At 39.9% G+C, this 17,886-nt stretch overlaps 1 protein-coding gene across 1 annotated transcript in view; it reads right to left on the bottom strand.

Moving 5' to 3' along the window:
* Window positions 1-17,886, bottom strand: part of UBE3B (ubiquitin protein ligase E3B) — a 58,291-nt gene that overhangs the window by 33,467 nt on the left and 6,938 nt on the right. Inside the window, exons 5-11 of the mRNA XM_089684089.1 lie at window positions 13,324-13,383; window positions 8,812-8,916; window positions 8,600-8,696; window positions 6,623-6,708; window positions 2,316-2,398; window positions 732-837; window positions 534-654 (exon numbers count right to left, since the gene is read on the bottom strand). Of these exons, the coding sequence (XP_089540215.1) occupies window positions 534-654; window positions 732-837; window positions 2,316-2,398; window positions 6,623-6,708; window positions 8,600-8,696; window positions 8,812-8,916; window positions 13,324-13,383 (658 nt within the window). The remainder of the gene's footprint in view (window positions 1-533; window positions 655-731; window positions 838-2,315; window positions 2,399-6,622; window positions 6,709-8,599; window positions 8,697-8,811; window positions 8,917-13,323; window positions 13,384-17,886) is intronic.

The following is a 17,886-nucleotide window of genomic DNA, read 5'->3' as shown; positions in this document are numbered from 1 at the left end:
AACAATATAAGACAGTGTCTTATTTTCGGAGAAACACGGTAAGTGAATTTCCAGGGAACCCCCAGGTCATCGGAACTAGTGTACACATTAGAAGATTCCCCCTTTATTACTTTTCTGGGGCAACCCAAAATGTGGGATTTTCTTTTACTTTCACTTTCTTTCTTTTTTTTAAACAATTGGCTTTTAGTCAGAAAAAAAAGCAGAACATATGAACAAGAATGAGCTTCACTTTCAATGATAATGGTAAACAGGACGAATAGAGAGGGTGAATCTCCCTAACAGGGGAAACAGACAGCAATAAAAACCCATAGGTAATCTAATCTCTCTCCACTCTATCCAAAACTAAACAAAAGATTTTGCCTTTAGTTATATTTAACATTGAAGAACAGTAGAAGAGATGGGCCACAGAATTGGAGTGTGGCAAAGTCATAGTGAAAGTTGAAAGTAGGGAACGGACCAACAAAAAAATTAACAGGAGATAGTGCATGCTCCCTAGGAGAATACAGTTACTGGCTTATGTCAAATGACATTACCTAGCAAGCAAAGAGTGTGGCTTCCTTCCAGACACACAGATACATCTCTGCACTGCTCTTCCCGACTCATGAACAAAATGAATTTATGAAAGAGTCCATTAGATTCTATTACAGCCATCCGCTAAAATGAAAAACAAACAAAAGTAAGTATCACTTTATTTTTAAAGTATACATTTTCTGTTTGCAAGTAGGACTTACATCTGGAGTGAGGATAGTGAGGTGTGCAATCAGAGCTGGTACCGACATTATGTGGATCAGGAATGAACGGAGGAGATTGTCAGAAAACTGAGCAACCACTACAGGACTAGAAAAGAGCAAACATAAAAATGTTACCATGGCAATTAAAAGAGAAATATGAGGTTGCAAAAAAAAAACCAAAAAAACAAACAAACAATCACACATACTCACCTCTATGCTGCAACATCGATGTGATGCTGCAGCTGTCCCATGTTGGCTCTATGACCAAAAACTGAGCGATCGCATGACCAATGATCTCTCAGTTCTTGGTTTTCTCAGAGCAGATAGCAGTAATTGTCAGTCACCACACTCCAGTGTGCTCATCCAGTGCTCACTGGGGCGCCTGGCTGGAGAGTGAAGCCAGTGGTCAATCAGGTAGCTGGATGGATCTCAACAAAATGGCCAAGTTCTTTCTAGCGCTTGGAGCAGTTACGTCACATTAGCTAACAACGGGCTATAGCCTACTGTCGACTGATTCTGGATCACAGGAGAGCAATACTTCTCTTTTAAGAGAGTTTAAGATACATACAGTAGATAGACAGGCAGACAGATAATAGGACTGGAATATAATGTCAACATTAGTCTCATTTATACTTTTCTGTGGTTGCATGCACTGATTGAGGCAAAACTTTCCAACAAGACAAGGAACTGCCATAGATGGATCGAAGTTCAACCAGTCCCTCCTGAACTGACCACATTTTGATCCATCTATGGCCAGCTTTAGATTAATGGGCTTAAGTTCAGGCCCCAGTGGCAAATTGTTGCATAACTAGCTGAACAAAATTAATTCTTCAAAATATTATTACTATTGCATCAACTTAATACCGTCTAGGTTGCCTTTTAAATATAAAATATAATGCGGTTGATTTACTAAAACTGGAAAGTGAAAAATCTGGTGCAGCTGTGCATGGTAGCCAATCAGCTTTGAACTTCAGCTTGTTCAGTTAAGCTTTCACAAAAATACCTGGGAGCCGATTGGTTTCTATGCAGAGCTGCACCAGATTTTGCACTCTCCAGCTTTAGTAAATCAACCCCACGCTTTCCTAAAACTAAATAAAGAGATTGGGTGGCACTGACAATCGGAAGATAGTGGGGAATGGACTGGATAGTGTACAAACAGCTGAGGGATAGAGAGAATAGGGGCGGGGGGATATTGAACAGTCTAATTACTGCCCACCTGTTGATCCACTCAATACTTTGGCTGCAATTCAAGGTGGAATTTGATTCCAAAATCTGCAGCCAACTTTTTTTCCTCTCTCCCAGTGTCTAAAAGGCAGTGACTTTGATGATGTCAATGCACAGAACCTAGCTGCAGGTTCTAAATCTGGAGAGCACTGCTCGCAGGAGAGAAGCATTTACAAACTCCACTAACCTCAAACTCAAAGATTCTCAGTGTTCTCTAAAGTGTTGGAATGGTTTCACCCTTCTTCCTAGGATGAAGAACCACTTTAATATTTTGTAGACGTGACCACAGGTACTAATAAATGTCTAGTTTCACCTCTAGTAAACACTTGACAAAAAACACAAGAAATGCATCAATCTTACCGCAATGCTAGTGAAAATAAGGCTGTTAAAGTGGCTTTGGAGAGAGATGGGCGTGATCGTGCCAGGCCATTAGTGAGAAGAATCTGTAAGGATCAATCCATATATCATTTTGTTTTCTAGAGTATGGTTTCAATTACCTACAAAGGTTTACATGTGAAATCACACAACCAAATTAAATAAATGTTATGCATTGGAATTTTAATGACAAGTTTAAATCGGAACTCCAGCTTTTCCTTCAGTCTTGCACAGTTGTACAGGTTCCTGTTCTGTATTGAAAATGCTTAGTCTGATTTCACTGAAAACTGAGCTCCTTAAAGCCCATTCCTATCCTGTCTGACTGTCCTTCGCCCATCCTTTTTATTAATTGGATTTCAGTTTCAAACATGAAGATTAGGCATTACATGACTGTCCCTAACCCTCCCCTTTAATTAACTAGGAAGAAGAGGATTTGTCACATGGATAAACAACCGAGGTGGATGCCCTCAGACTCACTAAGTGAAGTATACCTTTCATGTCAGATGATAGATCTTGGGAAAATATACTTTGCCTCTTTTAGCATCATATAAATCACAGACTCAGACAGGCTCCTGTCCCTCAGAAGATGGGCTTTAACAGCAATGCCGTTAAAGTCAGTGGGAAAGAAGATCCTGATAATCTGGTAGTGCCCATGGAGCATCAAGGTACCACATCTGCATGCAACAGTCTGGAGCAATGAGGATTACTAGAATGCCTCTATCTCAATTCTGCAAAGCAGATGAGGAAGAAATCTCAGGGCATGAAAGGCATAACTCAAGTTATACTGATCCCACAAAGCCACCAGGGCATCCACTGCTTCTGCTAAAGGATTCCTGTACCTAAAGACAAACCTGTTTAGTGTGTTGTTGAACTTGGAAGCCAAGATGTCGTCCCTTCAACTTGGGTTCTGGGAACATTTCCAGGTGTAGGGACCACTCTTCTGGGTCCAGGCATTGCCAGCTGTGGAAGCCTGCCTGCTAATTGTCTACATCTGGAATATACATCTACATCTGGAATATACATGGCTAACAAAGATGAACTGTGAAACTGCTTCCCCGAATACAGAACCAAATTCCCAAGCCACCGCACCAGAAGCAACCTGGTCCTTTGCAACAAATGAACCGGTCTTACCAGAGATTTTATCAGCTTGTCCCACAACAACAGAATGTTCTGATATTGGAGTGAAACTGGCCAAATGGAACTTTCTTGAAGGAGGCTACCATTAAAATTGGCTACCATTAGGCTTATGACTTTCATGCAAAAGCAGAGAGTTGAATGACTCCTAGAATGGAGAGGTTGAATCTGAACCTTAAACCGAGTAGGGGGCAGGGATGAAACTCCAGTTTATAGTCCTGGGATACCACCTCCTGCACACAAGTATCTGAGATACAAGCTGTCCAATCAACCACAAAGGTTAACAAAAAAAACTCTGGAAAGTGGGGGCACACCTTCATGCAGAGGAAGGCTGGTCTGAAGATTTGACAGACTTTGAAAGACCTTGTGGGTGGACTGGGAGCCAAGCTTGGGAGATCCAGACGTGAAGGTTGATGAAGTGAAGAAAAGGAAAGGGATGTTTCTTAACATTCAGAGAGGAAGAAGATTTTGCAGTCTATCCATTAGGCTTCTCCCAAAGAGGCAGATGGGTGCTTTTGCCACCAGCAATATCCCTGATAATAATATTAAGCCGAAGAGACATTGTCCCTCGAAGGCTATGCAGATCAGAAGTTTATTTTACACAAGGGTTCAGCACCCCAGCACTTTGGTCAAACATGGGACATGTGCAGGAATTGAAGTGAGAGGCCTCCTGTAAACTGTCACAAATAAAGCCAGGATAGGGCGAAGGGCAGGACCTCCAAACAGAGCTCCAAAAAGGTGTTATTGGTTGGATTCTTGAAAATACGCACATGCTGTACTGGAACAGGAAGCGTCTTGTTAAAGCAGGACATGGCTGAATCCACAGTAAGGCTAGGTTCACACCTATGCAGTTTGCATTTGAGCCATTTCTGCAGTGCGTTTTGCATTTTTTGCACTTGCGTTTTTGCCACGTTTTGCATTTTTCAATTTTTTATTCTTGTTGCTAGGCAGATTTGAAATGCAAAGTGCAGCAAAAATGCACTACATGCTTTTCTGCAGCATTTCCATTTAAGTCTATAGAACCAAAAACGCAACTTTTTGAGTTAAAAAAAGTCCCTGACCCTTTCCAAAAAATGCACTGGGTGAAAACGCGACGATGTGAACGTGTCCCATAGGAAATCATGTTAAATGGACTGTAGTGCGTTTTTGCAAAACGCTGCGGAGAGCACTTAGGTGTGAACATAGGTTATGAATGGACAAACTCTGTACAAAATTATCACTAAACAGATACAAGGCAGAAAAGTGTTTGGATGAAGCAAATTACTTATCAAGATGCTTCCACTCTACAAATAGTCAGAGAAGTAAGGTGCAAAGGGAAAGTCTTTATGGTGTTAAAAGTTTGAAATGACTCAAGGCTTGAGACAGCTCTGTTATTCCAATGTTGTGGAAAGCAACAGGCTGATCCTCTAGTTTCAGAGTGGTGCATACTGCATTAATCGAGAGCCAAAAAGGCTTTGGGTAGTAAATGCAGTAGACTGAGTCCTCATGGGTAATCTGATCAGTCAAGGACTGGCGCTACTCACAATTAGACAAAGTCACTGCAGCTCATGGCTTAGAAGCCGTAAGGCTGAAGGTAAATCAGACACAAAATCCGCGAAGGGCACAATTGTAGCCCCTGCAATCAAAGTCAGTAAAAAACTTGGTTATTTGGCCTTAAAGGTTTGCTCGACCATTGTAAAAACCTCAGCAACATCTGATTAAGCTAAAGAGGACACAGAAGATGGAATAGACTTCAAAAGCAGAAGGCAATATCACTCCAGACTTTAGCAGTGTCGGTAGGCACGTATCCCTGGAGCCATTGAAGTGAGCTGAATCAACCGAAACAGCAGGACTCTACTCTCAACTTCGCCTATCTAGAATTAGACATTTTGTAACCACACAGCGGTAAGGCAAAGTACAGGATCAAGGTAGGAGGAAAGTCCTCAGATACTCCCAAAACTCAAACAGCTATAATCAGCTGAAAGGAGATGCGTCCTCAATGCTGTATAAGGGTGGGAAGAAAGCAAGAAGCTCACTCACAGATGGTGTCAACACCCAGCAGATGGTGTCATCTCTCAGTCCCAGAGCCTTAACTCTTTCCAAAGCACAGAACAGGGTTAAAGGTACCCAAAATTATACAAATGAAGAAGCTCCCAATGCTCAGCCTAACCAGCTCACTCACAATTTATATCTTCAGAGACAGGGCAAGTAATGAGACAATGCCAGCAAATCTGGACTTGGAAAGCACTTTACAGCTAACTTACAAGAACGAAGACCGGAAAGTACCCCATGTGGAACCCAGTGAATGCCTGAATGTCACATCCAGGTTATTCTAGCAAGGTCCATTCCAGCAGGGACCGGACACAGTACACCAAAATCCAGGCCGGGTATGAATGTGCCAGATAGATTCAATCAAAGCGACACAGCTCCAGCAGTTTTAATAGAAGAAAGAAAATTGAAAAACTAAAAAAGTGGTTTCAAAAAAATTGGTTAGTCCTAAAAACAGCAGCTGAAGAAAAGCTTCCTTCCAGGACACTAGGAAAAGAAAACTGAAGCATACTGGTAGTAGGAAAATTTTATCCTGGACTGGCCTACAGTTTTTGCTTGCCAGTGTCCAATCCTGCTCAGGGACATTATAATCCAAACGTTTAGGATTGCGTGTCCCTCAATGGACAAGAAAGAAATTACATTTTCTTAAAGACACAAAAGACTCATTTTACAAAGCAAACAAACCAGAACAAGGATCTTACTTTTCACAAAAAAAAAAACCAGTGAAAGTGGTTTTCAACCAAATTAGATTTAAAAATTTAAGCCATAGCCGGTCATAGCTCAAAGCCTATGATTGATCTTAAGGAAAACCACAAAAAGAGATGAATGCTACAGCTAGTTTGAAACTGCAAACGTCGACTTATTCCCCCTTAGGTATACTTCTGAAGCACTGATTGATAAGTGCTAATTTATCTGGGAGAAAGACATTGAAGATCTATGCTGATCCAAGTCATTTCAGGGCCAGTTCATCAGTCGGTAATATTTACAGGTTCTCGTCTAACTGTACATGTTAATCAAGGGGGTAGTTCTGAGTCTCACAGTGAATCCATAACAACATTTGCAGTTTTAGCAAACAGAGGTACATCATTTTATGCAGTTGAGAAACACTAGTCTATGCTATGGTTCAGTACCTGTAACACTGAGTAAAAGCCTTTCTGATTGAGGTGACCCATTATGTTTGCACAGATATGGTTCATTGCTGGTCTCAAGCTTTCTCCTGAAATAAATACATATTGATTACAACTGTTAAAAAATTATCTTAATAAAATGCTAGCTAACTCCAAGTGCATTTACACTGCAAAACAAAAGCAGAGCCGTTAGCAAACATGCAAGTCAAATCACATGCTTAGCATGTAGTTTTGTATTTTTAAAGACATACAGTATATTTGAAATGTATTTTTAAAAATATTTTTCATATATTTTGTAAAAAAAACGCATTTCAACATGCAGTATATATATTTTTTTATTGAAATAGATTTTAAAATATATTGACTATGGCCAAAATTGTAGCATTTCAAATATATGTCAATATATTTGGGAGGAATATTTTTAAAATATATTTTTTTTCCATATGGGTATAGCCAGTAAAGATTTCATTGTGTGAGCCCCAACTATACACACACTTTGACGTGAGGGGGGTTCATAGTAATTCTGGCTGCTCTCAGGACGCTTGTTCTAAATAAGGATTTCATCTCGGATTCAGGTTTTATCTGCAGGGCCCAACCTTCACCTCCATGGCTCATTTAGACCATAACAATCTTTTACAGGGAATGCCTTGTTCGATTGCTACACACAGGACTAGGAATAAAACATAGTTTTTCATATTTCGTACATTTCTCAACCTTTACGTCCATGGCTCACTTATGCTGTAACATAACCTTTTACAGGGAATGCCTTGTTAAAGAGAAACTCCACTTCTGCTGACAAAAAACATTCCACTCTGGGTGATCTATGTACATTACAAGGACTTTAACAAACTTTGTTGCAGAATCCTTTTATAATCCCAAAAATATAGCTGTTTGTGTCCATCTGCAAAGTGAATCTGTATGAGAGTGACTTCATAATTTTCTATTAGCTGCTGCACCTGTAGGGCTCTAATGAGGAAAGTGCAGGGCTTGCATCCCTTTAGACATGACTTCCCTTTGGAGTATCTCACCAAAAATGAAATTTTTGTTGCAGAGGATGCTCAGAATCTGACTTGTAACTTAGTGCAGACTTCTTGGAAAATCAGTAAGCCAATCACTCAAGCAGGACATGGGGGGCATTTCGAACACCATCTGGGTACAGAATGACTCCAGGTAGCCATACTGCATTTAATTTGAAAGGTAATTTTTAATAACATTCAATTACAATATGACTTGTATCTCAATTGTATATGCTACATTCATTTTCATTTGCTTTTTTTTTCCCCACAAAAGTGGAGTTACCCTTTAAATTACTATGCTCAGGACTAAAACATATAGTTATTCATGTTTTGCTTTAGTCACGTAAACGTGAAATGTCGCATATGAATATTTTACATTTACCACTTGTTGACAGCATGTTGCAATCATAAAAAAATCTGAATATATTTATAAAATATATATTTAAAAATATATATTTTTTAAATATATTCTTCAGATTAATATATTCTTCAGATTCAGTAACGGATAAGTTCACCTTTTCACCAAAAATAATAAATACACATTTTTTTGCAGGTAAAAAAAGGTGCATTTATTAAATATGGTCGCAGGAGCCTGTAAAGCATTGCACCAGCAATAAGCAGATCAGTGGTGCCATAGAGGTCACCTCCAGACCTGTCAGTATATATATGCTAAAAACGGGTGTAACATGTAACAAGTTCCCGAAGGAGAACTTATCCTTTAATTACTGACCTGACTTGCTCATATGTTGTGAATAGTCCATGCTGTGAATAGACCTGAAAACTAGAGGTATGCACATCCCTTTCACTTACTACTTGCAGAGAGGGAACCTTTAGCATTTTTAAGCCATGGGGCTGACGCTGGGCTTTTTTTTTTTACTAGGCTATCAATGCTTTAAGCCTATATATTTTACCAGAGAATACCCAGTATTGTATGTGGCAGCATTATTAAAAACTGAAAACACACCTTTCCCTCTAAATATCTTCCAGGTGGAGGTGTCTGTGAAGTTGACTAGCATGGTGAGGTAGAGAGTGATCATTTTGGAGTCCTGCAGGATGTCCGGCTGAAAGAAGATTAAGAAAACTATCATTATCTCATAGATAAATGCTCTCACACATCAAAAGCTCCCTGTTGTAGTTTTGCAATGTATAAATATATTTCAGGACAAGAAGACTCACTTTCAGTGTCTTCAGAAACTCACAGCATATCCATAAGATGTCTTTAATTTGTTTTATCCACAAAAGTGTAAGGTCTTTGGACAGTGCAAGAGACACAAACCACACCTACAAGACAAATAATGGTTAACAGTACCTATACATACACGACTCTTTACCATGTATAATACACAGATCTATTATTAGATACAATGAACAAGAATAAATGTGTGCTGTGCTGTTGCTGTGAGTGAATGACTTTGATATGTACAGCACACATACTTTATACAAACATTATAATATATAGAAATAGAAACAACAAAGAATATTTATGAGTTTAATGTTCTGCAATCTGAAAGTCTAAAACGACAGCAAAAATCTTGATATGATTTTCATAAAAAATTTAAACGGTACCATTTTATGGAAAATATTCTTCTTGTAGTAAAATGTTACAGAATGTACATTCTGTAAAGGGATCATTGTATTACATTGTTCATCCCTTTCTGTTATGTGTGTGTAAATTTGGGGGACATCTTAACATTAACTAAAACAATCTAGGCCTCATGCTAAGAACATAAAAAAAAAAACCTTAAAAAATGCAGCTTATACTGTGTTTTCTTCTTTTATACCTGTAAAAGCACCTCTGTGTTTGCCTTTGTGGCCATGCGTTTACAGGCGTATTTAAAGAGGTTAAAAAAAAACAAAATAAATGCGTGTTCTGAGAGAAGTGTTTAAGCAGAAAAACACGGCATGCACGCATATGTGCGTAAATGTATTACAATGGTTAGAATAAATGTACATTCTGCCCAGTAAAATGTAATTACACGGGTGTATATAGATGTGTATATATATTGTAAAATTTGAGTCATTTTTTTCCTGTCAAATTCTGGCAGAAAAAAAATGCTGCTTATTTACATAAGCCCAAGCTCATCACATTTTAAAAAGAATTTTGAAACTAATATTGGAGCAGCTATATTCTGAGGAAGATTTAAGGTCTGGGTTTATGCGCTTTTGCGTAGGCCAGAACTGCTTCTCTTCAGATACAAGTTAACAGCAGTGATGGTGTGTTTGGATTAGGATCTGAACTCACTTGTGCAAGCCAGTCAGAAAGCTGTCAACTACACTGGTCAATCATCTGCAGACAGGGCATTCCCCCTACTACAGAGCTGCACATATACACGTGGGTTCAGATCCTAGTCTGAACAGTCTGAAAGCATCACTGTTGGGGGAGGGGGCTTTTACATTTTTTATTATTTTTGTTTGTTTTATCTTTATCTAATTTTTTAACACTTTTATTTAACATTATTGCCATCACAAGGGGGGTAGCAAGCCCCCTTAAGTGATAGCATGGCAAGGTGACAGATTCTCTTTATGGAGACATCAGGGATCTAGAAGACCCCAAATGTCTCCCCCAAATCAAGCACTGCTTCCCCAGCCACAGTAGCCCATTTCCAGGACCATAAAAAGCGATCGGACTGCTTTAGAGCCATCTAGATCACTTTTACTCAAATGTTGAACATTGGCTGAAAAAAAATTCCTGTTGTGTTTTACTGCCAATGGAGACTCTGTTGGAGAGGTTTCCTAACTACCTTTCCAGTAAAAATGTTCTCCTCAGGACAGGAAGTGAGGGGAACGCCTCCTGACAGCAACACAGAAGTAAAAATGCTTTTTTGGGGATGTGTTAGAATCAGTCAGATTTTTTTTCCCAAATACTTTTCTATTAAAGTTTTCAACTTTAGTTTTGCCTTCAGCAAGTGAAATGAATGCTCAATTGGGTTGAGATCAGGTGATTGACTTGGCCATTGCAGAATATTCCACTTCTTTTCCTTCAAAAGCTCCTGGGTTGCTTTTGCAGTGTGTTTTGGATCATTGTCCATCTGTGCTGTGAAGCGCCATCCAATCAACTTTGCTGCATTTGGCTGAATCTGGGCTGACAGTATATCTCTAAACACTGCAGAATTCATCCGGCTGCTTCTGTCTTTTGTAACATCATCAATAAACACCAATGACCCAGTGCCACTGGAAGCCATGCATGCCCATGCCATCACACTGCATCCACCATGTTTTACAGATAACATTATGTGCTTTGGGTCATGAGCTATTCCAAGCCTTCTCCACACTTTTTTCTTCCGGTCATTCTGGTACAGATTCATCTTAGTTTCATCCATTCAAAGAATGCTTTCCAGAACTGGTCTGGCTTTTTTAGATGTTTTTTGGCAAAGTCTAATCTGACTTTTCTATTCTTCAGGCTTATGACTGGTTTGCACCTTGTGGTGAACCCTCTGTATTTGCTCTCATGAATTCTTCTATTGATTGTAGACTTTGACAATGATACGCTCACCTCCTGGAGAGTGTCCTTCACTTGTCTGGATGTTGTGAATGTTTTTCTTTACCATACAGAGGATCCTGCGATCATCCACCACTTTTGTCCTCCGTGGACGTCCATGCCTTATTATGTTGCTGAACTCACCAGTGCGTTCTTCTTTCCTCAGAATGTACCAAACTGTTGATTTAGCCACTCCTAATGTTGCTGCTATCTCTCTTATGGATTTGTTTCATTTTTGAAGCCTTACAATGGCCTGTTTCACTTGCATGGGCACCTCATTTGAATGCATGATATAGGTTCACAGCTACAGATTCCAAATGCAAATACCACACTTAGAATCAACTCCAGAGCTTTTACCTGCTTAATTGATGAAAAAATAATGAAGGAGTAGCCCACACCTGGCCATGAAACAGCTTTTTATTCAACTGTCCAATTACTTTTGGTCCCTTGAAAAAGGGGGGATGGCTACTCTTAAGATCTGTAATTCCTAAACCCTTCCTCCAATTTGATGTACATACCCTCAAATTAAACCTGAGAGTGTGCACTTTCAGCCCATATCCATTCTATAACTATAGCTTGAATATGTTTTGGTAAATGCCTAAACAAAATCTAAAATTGTGCCTGTGTCCAAATATATATGGACCTAACTGTATCTCTAAGGAGGGGTCAAGGCAAAAAACAACAACTAACATTGTAGTATACACATGGATGCAAGCGCTAAAGGGGGCAAACCTAGAGTCTGAAGCCAAGTGTCCCAAATCTTATTACATTTAGAGGGAATTCCTCTCTGTCTCAGAATGTGTTTCTCTTTCAACAAGGTAGAATTAACATTTGTCCTCCACTCTTCAAATGTAGGGGGTGCAGATGCAAGCCACTTTAACAAAATGCATTTATATGCTAAGAACAGGAGCCTAGTAATAGTAGTTCTGACCTGAGGAGCATTTAGTTCCTCGTCCAGATACCTAATATGCATGCAAAGGAGTCGTTAGGTAACATCACTTTAAAAGCCCGGTTGATGGTATCAAGAACAATGCTCTAGTATCGTACTAGTTTGGGGCATTTCCAAAACATATGCAGAAGATCTGCTGAAGCCTCTCCACAGCGAGGGCAGTTCAGGGTTGTTCTGTGGTGCCATTTAAACAACTTATGAGGCGTTCTATAAGCTCTATGTATAAGGAAGAGTTGTGACAATCTCTGTGTGGAGGGATAGATACCAAGGGGACCAGTTCTAGAGTTGTATTCCAATGTTCTCCATCTAACGTAGAAATGTTTAAAGACAAGCCATGTCTGCCCGGTACCCTGGAGGCCACTCAAGAGAGATTGATATAATGAGGAAATAAGACCTATCTTATTGGTAGTAGAAGCTATAAGTGATCAATGAGTGGGGTTTGAATCAGTGAAAGGACTGTCGTCTTGCCTTGCACAGCTAGCACATGACATACCTGAAGATTCTGAGAAAATCTACAATAAGGGATATTAAATTCCTTCCATAAATCCGTAAAAGGATTTTAGTGGATTATCCTTGTATAGCTGGTGTATATAAAGAACAGCTCTAGAGGACCAGCCTTCAAAGCCCTGTAATTTACCCAACTCATCCAGTCTTCCTCCCTCCCACATGTGGTGATATCTTGAGATTACATCATATCTCATGATATGCCTCATCTCATCCCAAACCATAACCATGAGTATAAATATGGGGTATTGTGGACAGCTCCAAAACCCCCCTGCAATCAAATGATATGGGGTCCTTTAAGAAAACAATATATATTGAATGGGATCCTTCATATAAGAATGCCCCACCCAGAGAGGAGCTGCAATTGTGAAGCTAAAAAGTACGTTTTGGCAGATGGAACTGTCAAATTTTAAATATCTGTTTCCCAGTTGCAGATTTTCCCTCACTTCTTGTCTGGTAAACGCTGTCCCCAAAAGAGAAAGTGAGGGGGAAAACCCTTACAAAGCCCCGGGATGAAATCTGACTGACATATATACTTTAAACACAGGCATAAGAAATGATTTATTAAAAACAGAGAACAGAAAAGAAGCACAAAACAAAAGCTGTTGCCTACTGTTTAATTTTGCCAAAAAATGAAAAAAGAAATATGACTGGTTGTCATTTACAACAACTCCAATTTTCTACATGTTTTATTTTCTCAAGTTCCAATAAATCAGCTACAATGTGTCATGATAGTATCAATACATAGAATACATACCTTGGGCTCATTCTCACACTCCATACTGTTAAGAATACAGCGGCAAAGTTTTTCAAATCTCTGTAAAATTACAATATATGTGTAAGATTACAGATACAGATGAGGAGAACAAACTTGTAAATAAACACATTCAACAAGAAAATAATTAATAATTCTTACTAAGAAGCACCATTTACCACAATCTTTCTCTTGTTCTGGGCTAGAAGAAGCTGCTGATCTAGAGTCCTGTGTCTCTGTAGCAGGGGTTGGTGCACATTGCTGGGGCACTGCCTTGTAGATGCTAGAATTGGACCATTATTTCTGCCATGCTTGGCTGCTTGCTCTGCCTGATTTTCACAATTTTAGATTGTGAAAAGTGCTCTGGAGGTGGTGCAGAGGGTGGGGGTGTCATAGGAGTTATGCAGGATGTTGAGTAAGATGGGGCAGGGGTTTGAGAGCAGCAGCACTTCGAGTCCATTTATTCCATCCATGCCTCCCAGTTTGCAACACGCTTTCGTCCCCTAGACCTGGCCCTTACAAAGGTTCTCACAGGTTCACCGAGAGTATGCTTTCTGATGCACAAATTGCATAACTTTGTTTCTTGTATCACTAAACACATTCAAAGCTTCCCTGACATATCTGAATATGATAGGTGGTTGTGAAAAATGTTTCAGGAATACCTGTGTGCATCTTAAGACTGAATTTTCTGTTTTGAATTAAATATACCCCATGTAATTTTTTTATACTATCCTATTCAACCTAACAGTACCTGTTCTTAGAGGTTATTGTCTGCTCTATTCTGCCCCTTTTTTCATGTCACAGCTCTCTAGCCACTTCTAGATGGCACTTGTGAAAACTCAGTGTAAATATTAACTTTACCTCCTTTCACTTCTTTCATCTGACCTCAAGAAAGAGGACTATGGATAATGCCATTGTATCCAGGCAGGCTAAGCAGGCTTTGAAGGCAAATTGAAGGCAAATTTTACACAGAGTTTTCTCAGCTGCTGTCTAAAGGTTGCTATAGAGCTGTGACATAAGATATGGAGAAATAAAGAGCTCACAACAGCCTCTATGCACACATTCTTTTAGATAGGATAGCAAAAGGAATTGCAAGGGCCACTTCAGAATCTGACAATAGTGGTCTTGCCCTATTGTTACTTTTTTGAGGGGGATTTAATAAATATTTAAAAGCTCAGTGTTGCCTTTTTTTTGTATGAACAAGACTAAAAATAAAAATTTTTTTAAAAAGTTTTTTTTCCAGATAAATTTTTAAAAATGGGATTGGTATACTCATCATAACATCCTTTTTTGGAGTTCACTGAGGGACACAGGAAGTCTTAAACCATTGAGATATCCTGTCACCTACTGGAAGATTGAACACTGGCAAACAAAAAACTGTACGCTAGTTTCTCCTACTACCGGCATGCCCCAGTTTAGTAGCAAGAAAGTACCAAGAGCATGATTATGAACACAGAGAAGTGAAACCTATGTCCCTTAATGGGCTCCAAAAAAAGATTTTACAGTGAGTACGAGAATACGTCTTTCTCACCCATAGGGGAACAAAGTAAGTCCTAAATCTTCAGGACATCCAATGTGGTCCAACTGAGGGGGTGACTTGCTGCAGTTTAAAGAGCCACCTGATGGACCTTACACCTGAAGCTGGTATCAGATGAGGCAGAAAGGCCAACATGATAAAGCGTAGAGAATGAGTGAACAGAAGGCCAGTTGGCAGCCTTACAAACCTGAGAAACAGAAGCCTGATGCCGAAAACCCAAATCATGCCTCACAGACCTGGGGGCAGAGGTAAAGAGGATATGACTGGAGGAGACATAAGGAAAATTCCTTGCACAAAAGTCTTGGAAACCAAGGGTCTCTGAAACAGAATGGCAACTGCAGAGCTCTGTCCCTTGATGGCACTAAGGACCAAATGGTCAAGACCCACCTGCAGAAAAGAAAGGAGGTGTACCACAAAGAAACTCCTGGGGTGAAAAGCCTGAACTCAAACCAGGCAAAAATGCCTTCCATGTATGATGTTATGTGGAATATAGACTACTTAGCCTTTAACATCCATGCCATTAAAGACAGCAACAGAGAAAGGCTGGTAAATTGGCCCTTGAGACAATCAATTTGAGAACCATCAGAATACCTTCCACCTCAATCCTGCAAAGGAGTCAGAGAAAAGAAGCATCATGGAAGGAAATAATATGATTGCACTTATTTCTTGGAGCTACAAGTGCATCTACTGCTTCCGCTGGTGAATCCCTGGACCCAGATACAAACCAGTCCAGTTGAATTTGGAGGCCAGGAAGTCTATATCCAGTGTCAAATGAAGCTACCAGAAATGGAAGGTCATACAGCTCTTGGCCTGGAGTGCATGAAGCTGAGATTAAAGAGTCTAAATTTTGCTAAAGAAGGAACACCCTGATTCAGTAAGTGTCCCTGACCAGCTCCAGATATTTCACATGATAGGACACCAAAAGAGAGGCTAGACTTTAACACTAGAGGACAACATGATACAAACACCAAACTGATAGACTGTACAGGGTATACTAGATACAGCAAGACTTTCCCAAAGCATCTAGCAAGTTGTAGATGCAGTAAACAATGTACAGGTTCAAGCTAGAAGGCTATGCCTCATGACTCATGGAACCAGGACAGCTGCTAGCTGACAGAAAAAAACTCAAGACCAGAGAGCTGGGCAGTAGGAACAGGTCAGGGGTCAAAGTTCCACATGGCTCTTATAGCAGAAGCAGAATTGGGAAGATGCTTTACCTATGCTGTCTGGAAAGAAGGAGGCTGCAAAGTATGTGTGCTAGACACTCCACCCAGTGGAATGACATCAGCTCTCAGTCTTACAGCATACAAATTAGATGCCTAGTAGCCAATAGAAATGATGGGGCTCCTGATCCCTGGCCTGAATGGCCTACTCATTGCTAACAGTTCTGGACCTGGAAAGCGCTTCACAGCTAACATAGCCAGAACCTGTTCAGTGCTTGGGCAAACCCTGTTGCCCAAGGGTCATTTCCAGTCTCACATGCAATGTTTAGTTCAGTGGGGCTTGGTATCAGAAAGAGCAAAACAAAGGCTGAAGGCAACTGCACTGGGTAGCTGTGATAAGGAGAAGAGACCTGCATCAGCTACAAGGAACTGAATCTTAACTGAACAGAAAAAATAGCTGCTAGAAAAAAATATTGGGAAAGACTTGAATTAGCAGAGCTAAAAAAAAAAAAAATGTCCATCCTCTTAGGACACTCATAAAAAAACGGAGACTTCCGGGTAGCAGGAGGATTATACTCAGGGCTGGCCTACTGTTTTATTTCCACTGTCCAATCCTCCAATGGACAGCAGTGTAACTCGAAGGTTTAAGACTTAATGGATGACAATGAAGTGCATATTTCTATGATGCAGTCTTCTATCCTGCCTGCAGGTGGAGCTATAACCTCTAACATACTTTCACATACTGTATGTAAGCATTTTCTGCATACTGCATTGCCTGCAGCTATTTACAATTCCGGGATATAGTATACAGGTAAAACTCAAAAAATTAGAATATCGTGCAAAATTTCATTTATTTTAGTAATGCAACTTAAAAGGTGAAACTAATATATGAGATAGACTCATTACATGCAACGCAAGATAATGCAAGCCGTGATTTGTCATAATTGTGATGATTATGGCTTACAGCTCATGAAAACCCCAAATCCACAATCTCAGAAAATCAGAATATTGTGAAAAGGTGCAATATTCTCGGCTCAAAGTGTCAGTTACAGTTGCACGTTTGCGGACTTAAAAAAAAAAAAAAAAAAATTCTAGGCTCAAAGTGTCCCACTCTAATCAGCTAATTAAGCCTTAGATTGTACACCCCTTGAGGGTTAGGGACTGATGTGAATGTACAATATATATATGTGTAAAGCACTGCGTAAAATTGACGGCGCTATATAAGTACCTGAAATAAATAAATAAAATAACACATGCAAAGGGTTCCTGAGCCTTTAAATGGTCTCTCAGTCTGGTTCAGTAGGAATCACAATCATGGGAAAGACTGCTGACCTGACAGTTGTGCAGAAAACCATCATTGACACCCTCCATAAGGAGGGAAAGCTTTAAAAGGTAATTGCAAAAGAAGTTGGATGTTCCCAAAGTGCTGTATCAAATCACATTTATAGAAAGTTATGTGGAAGGGAAAAGTGTGGAAGAAAAAAGGTGCACAAGCAGCAGGGATGACCGCAGCCTGGAGAGGATTGTCAGGAAAAATTGTTGGAGACTTTCACAAGGAGTGAACTGAGGCTGGAGTCAGTGCATCAAGAGCCACCACACACAGACGGATCCTGGACATGGGCTTCAAATGTCAAGCTGCTCCTGAACAACAAACAACGTCAGAAGCTTCTTACCTGGGCTATAGAAAAATAAACCTGGTCTGTTGCTCAGTGGTCCAAAGTCCTCTTTTCTGATGAGAGCAACTTTTGCATCTCATTTGGAAACCAAGGACCCAGAGTATGGAGGAAGAATGGAGAGGCACACACTGCAAGATGCTTGAAGTCCAGTGTGAAGTTTCCACAGTCTGTGTTGATTTGGGGAGCCATG

The sequence above is a fragment of the Staurois parvus genome, unplaced genomic scaffold, assembly GCF_062004578.1.
Source record: "Staurois parvus isolate SC_StPar_1 unplaced genomic scaffold, SC_StPar_1.0 ptg000336l, whole genome shotgun sequence".
Taxonomy (NCBI): domain Eukaryota; kingdom Metazoa; phylum Chordata; class Amphibia; order Anura; family Ranidae; genus Staurois; species Staurois parvus.
This window is presented reverse-complemented; position numbering and strand designations above follow the sequence as displayed.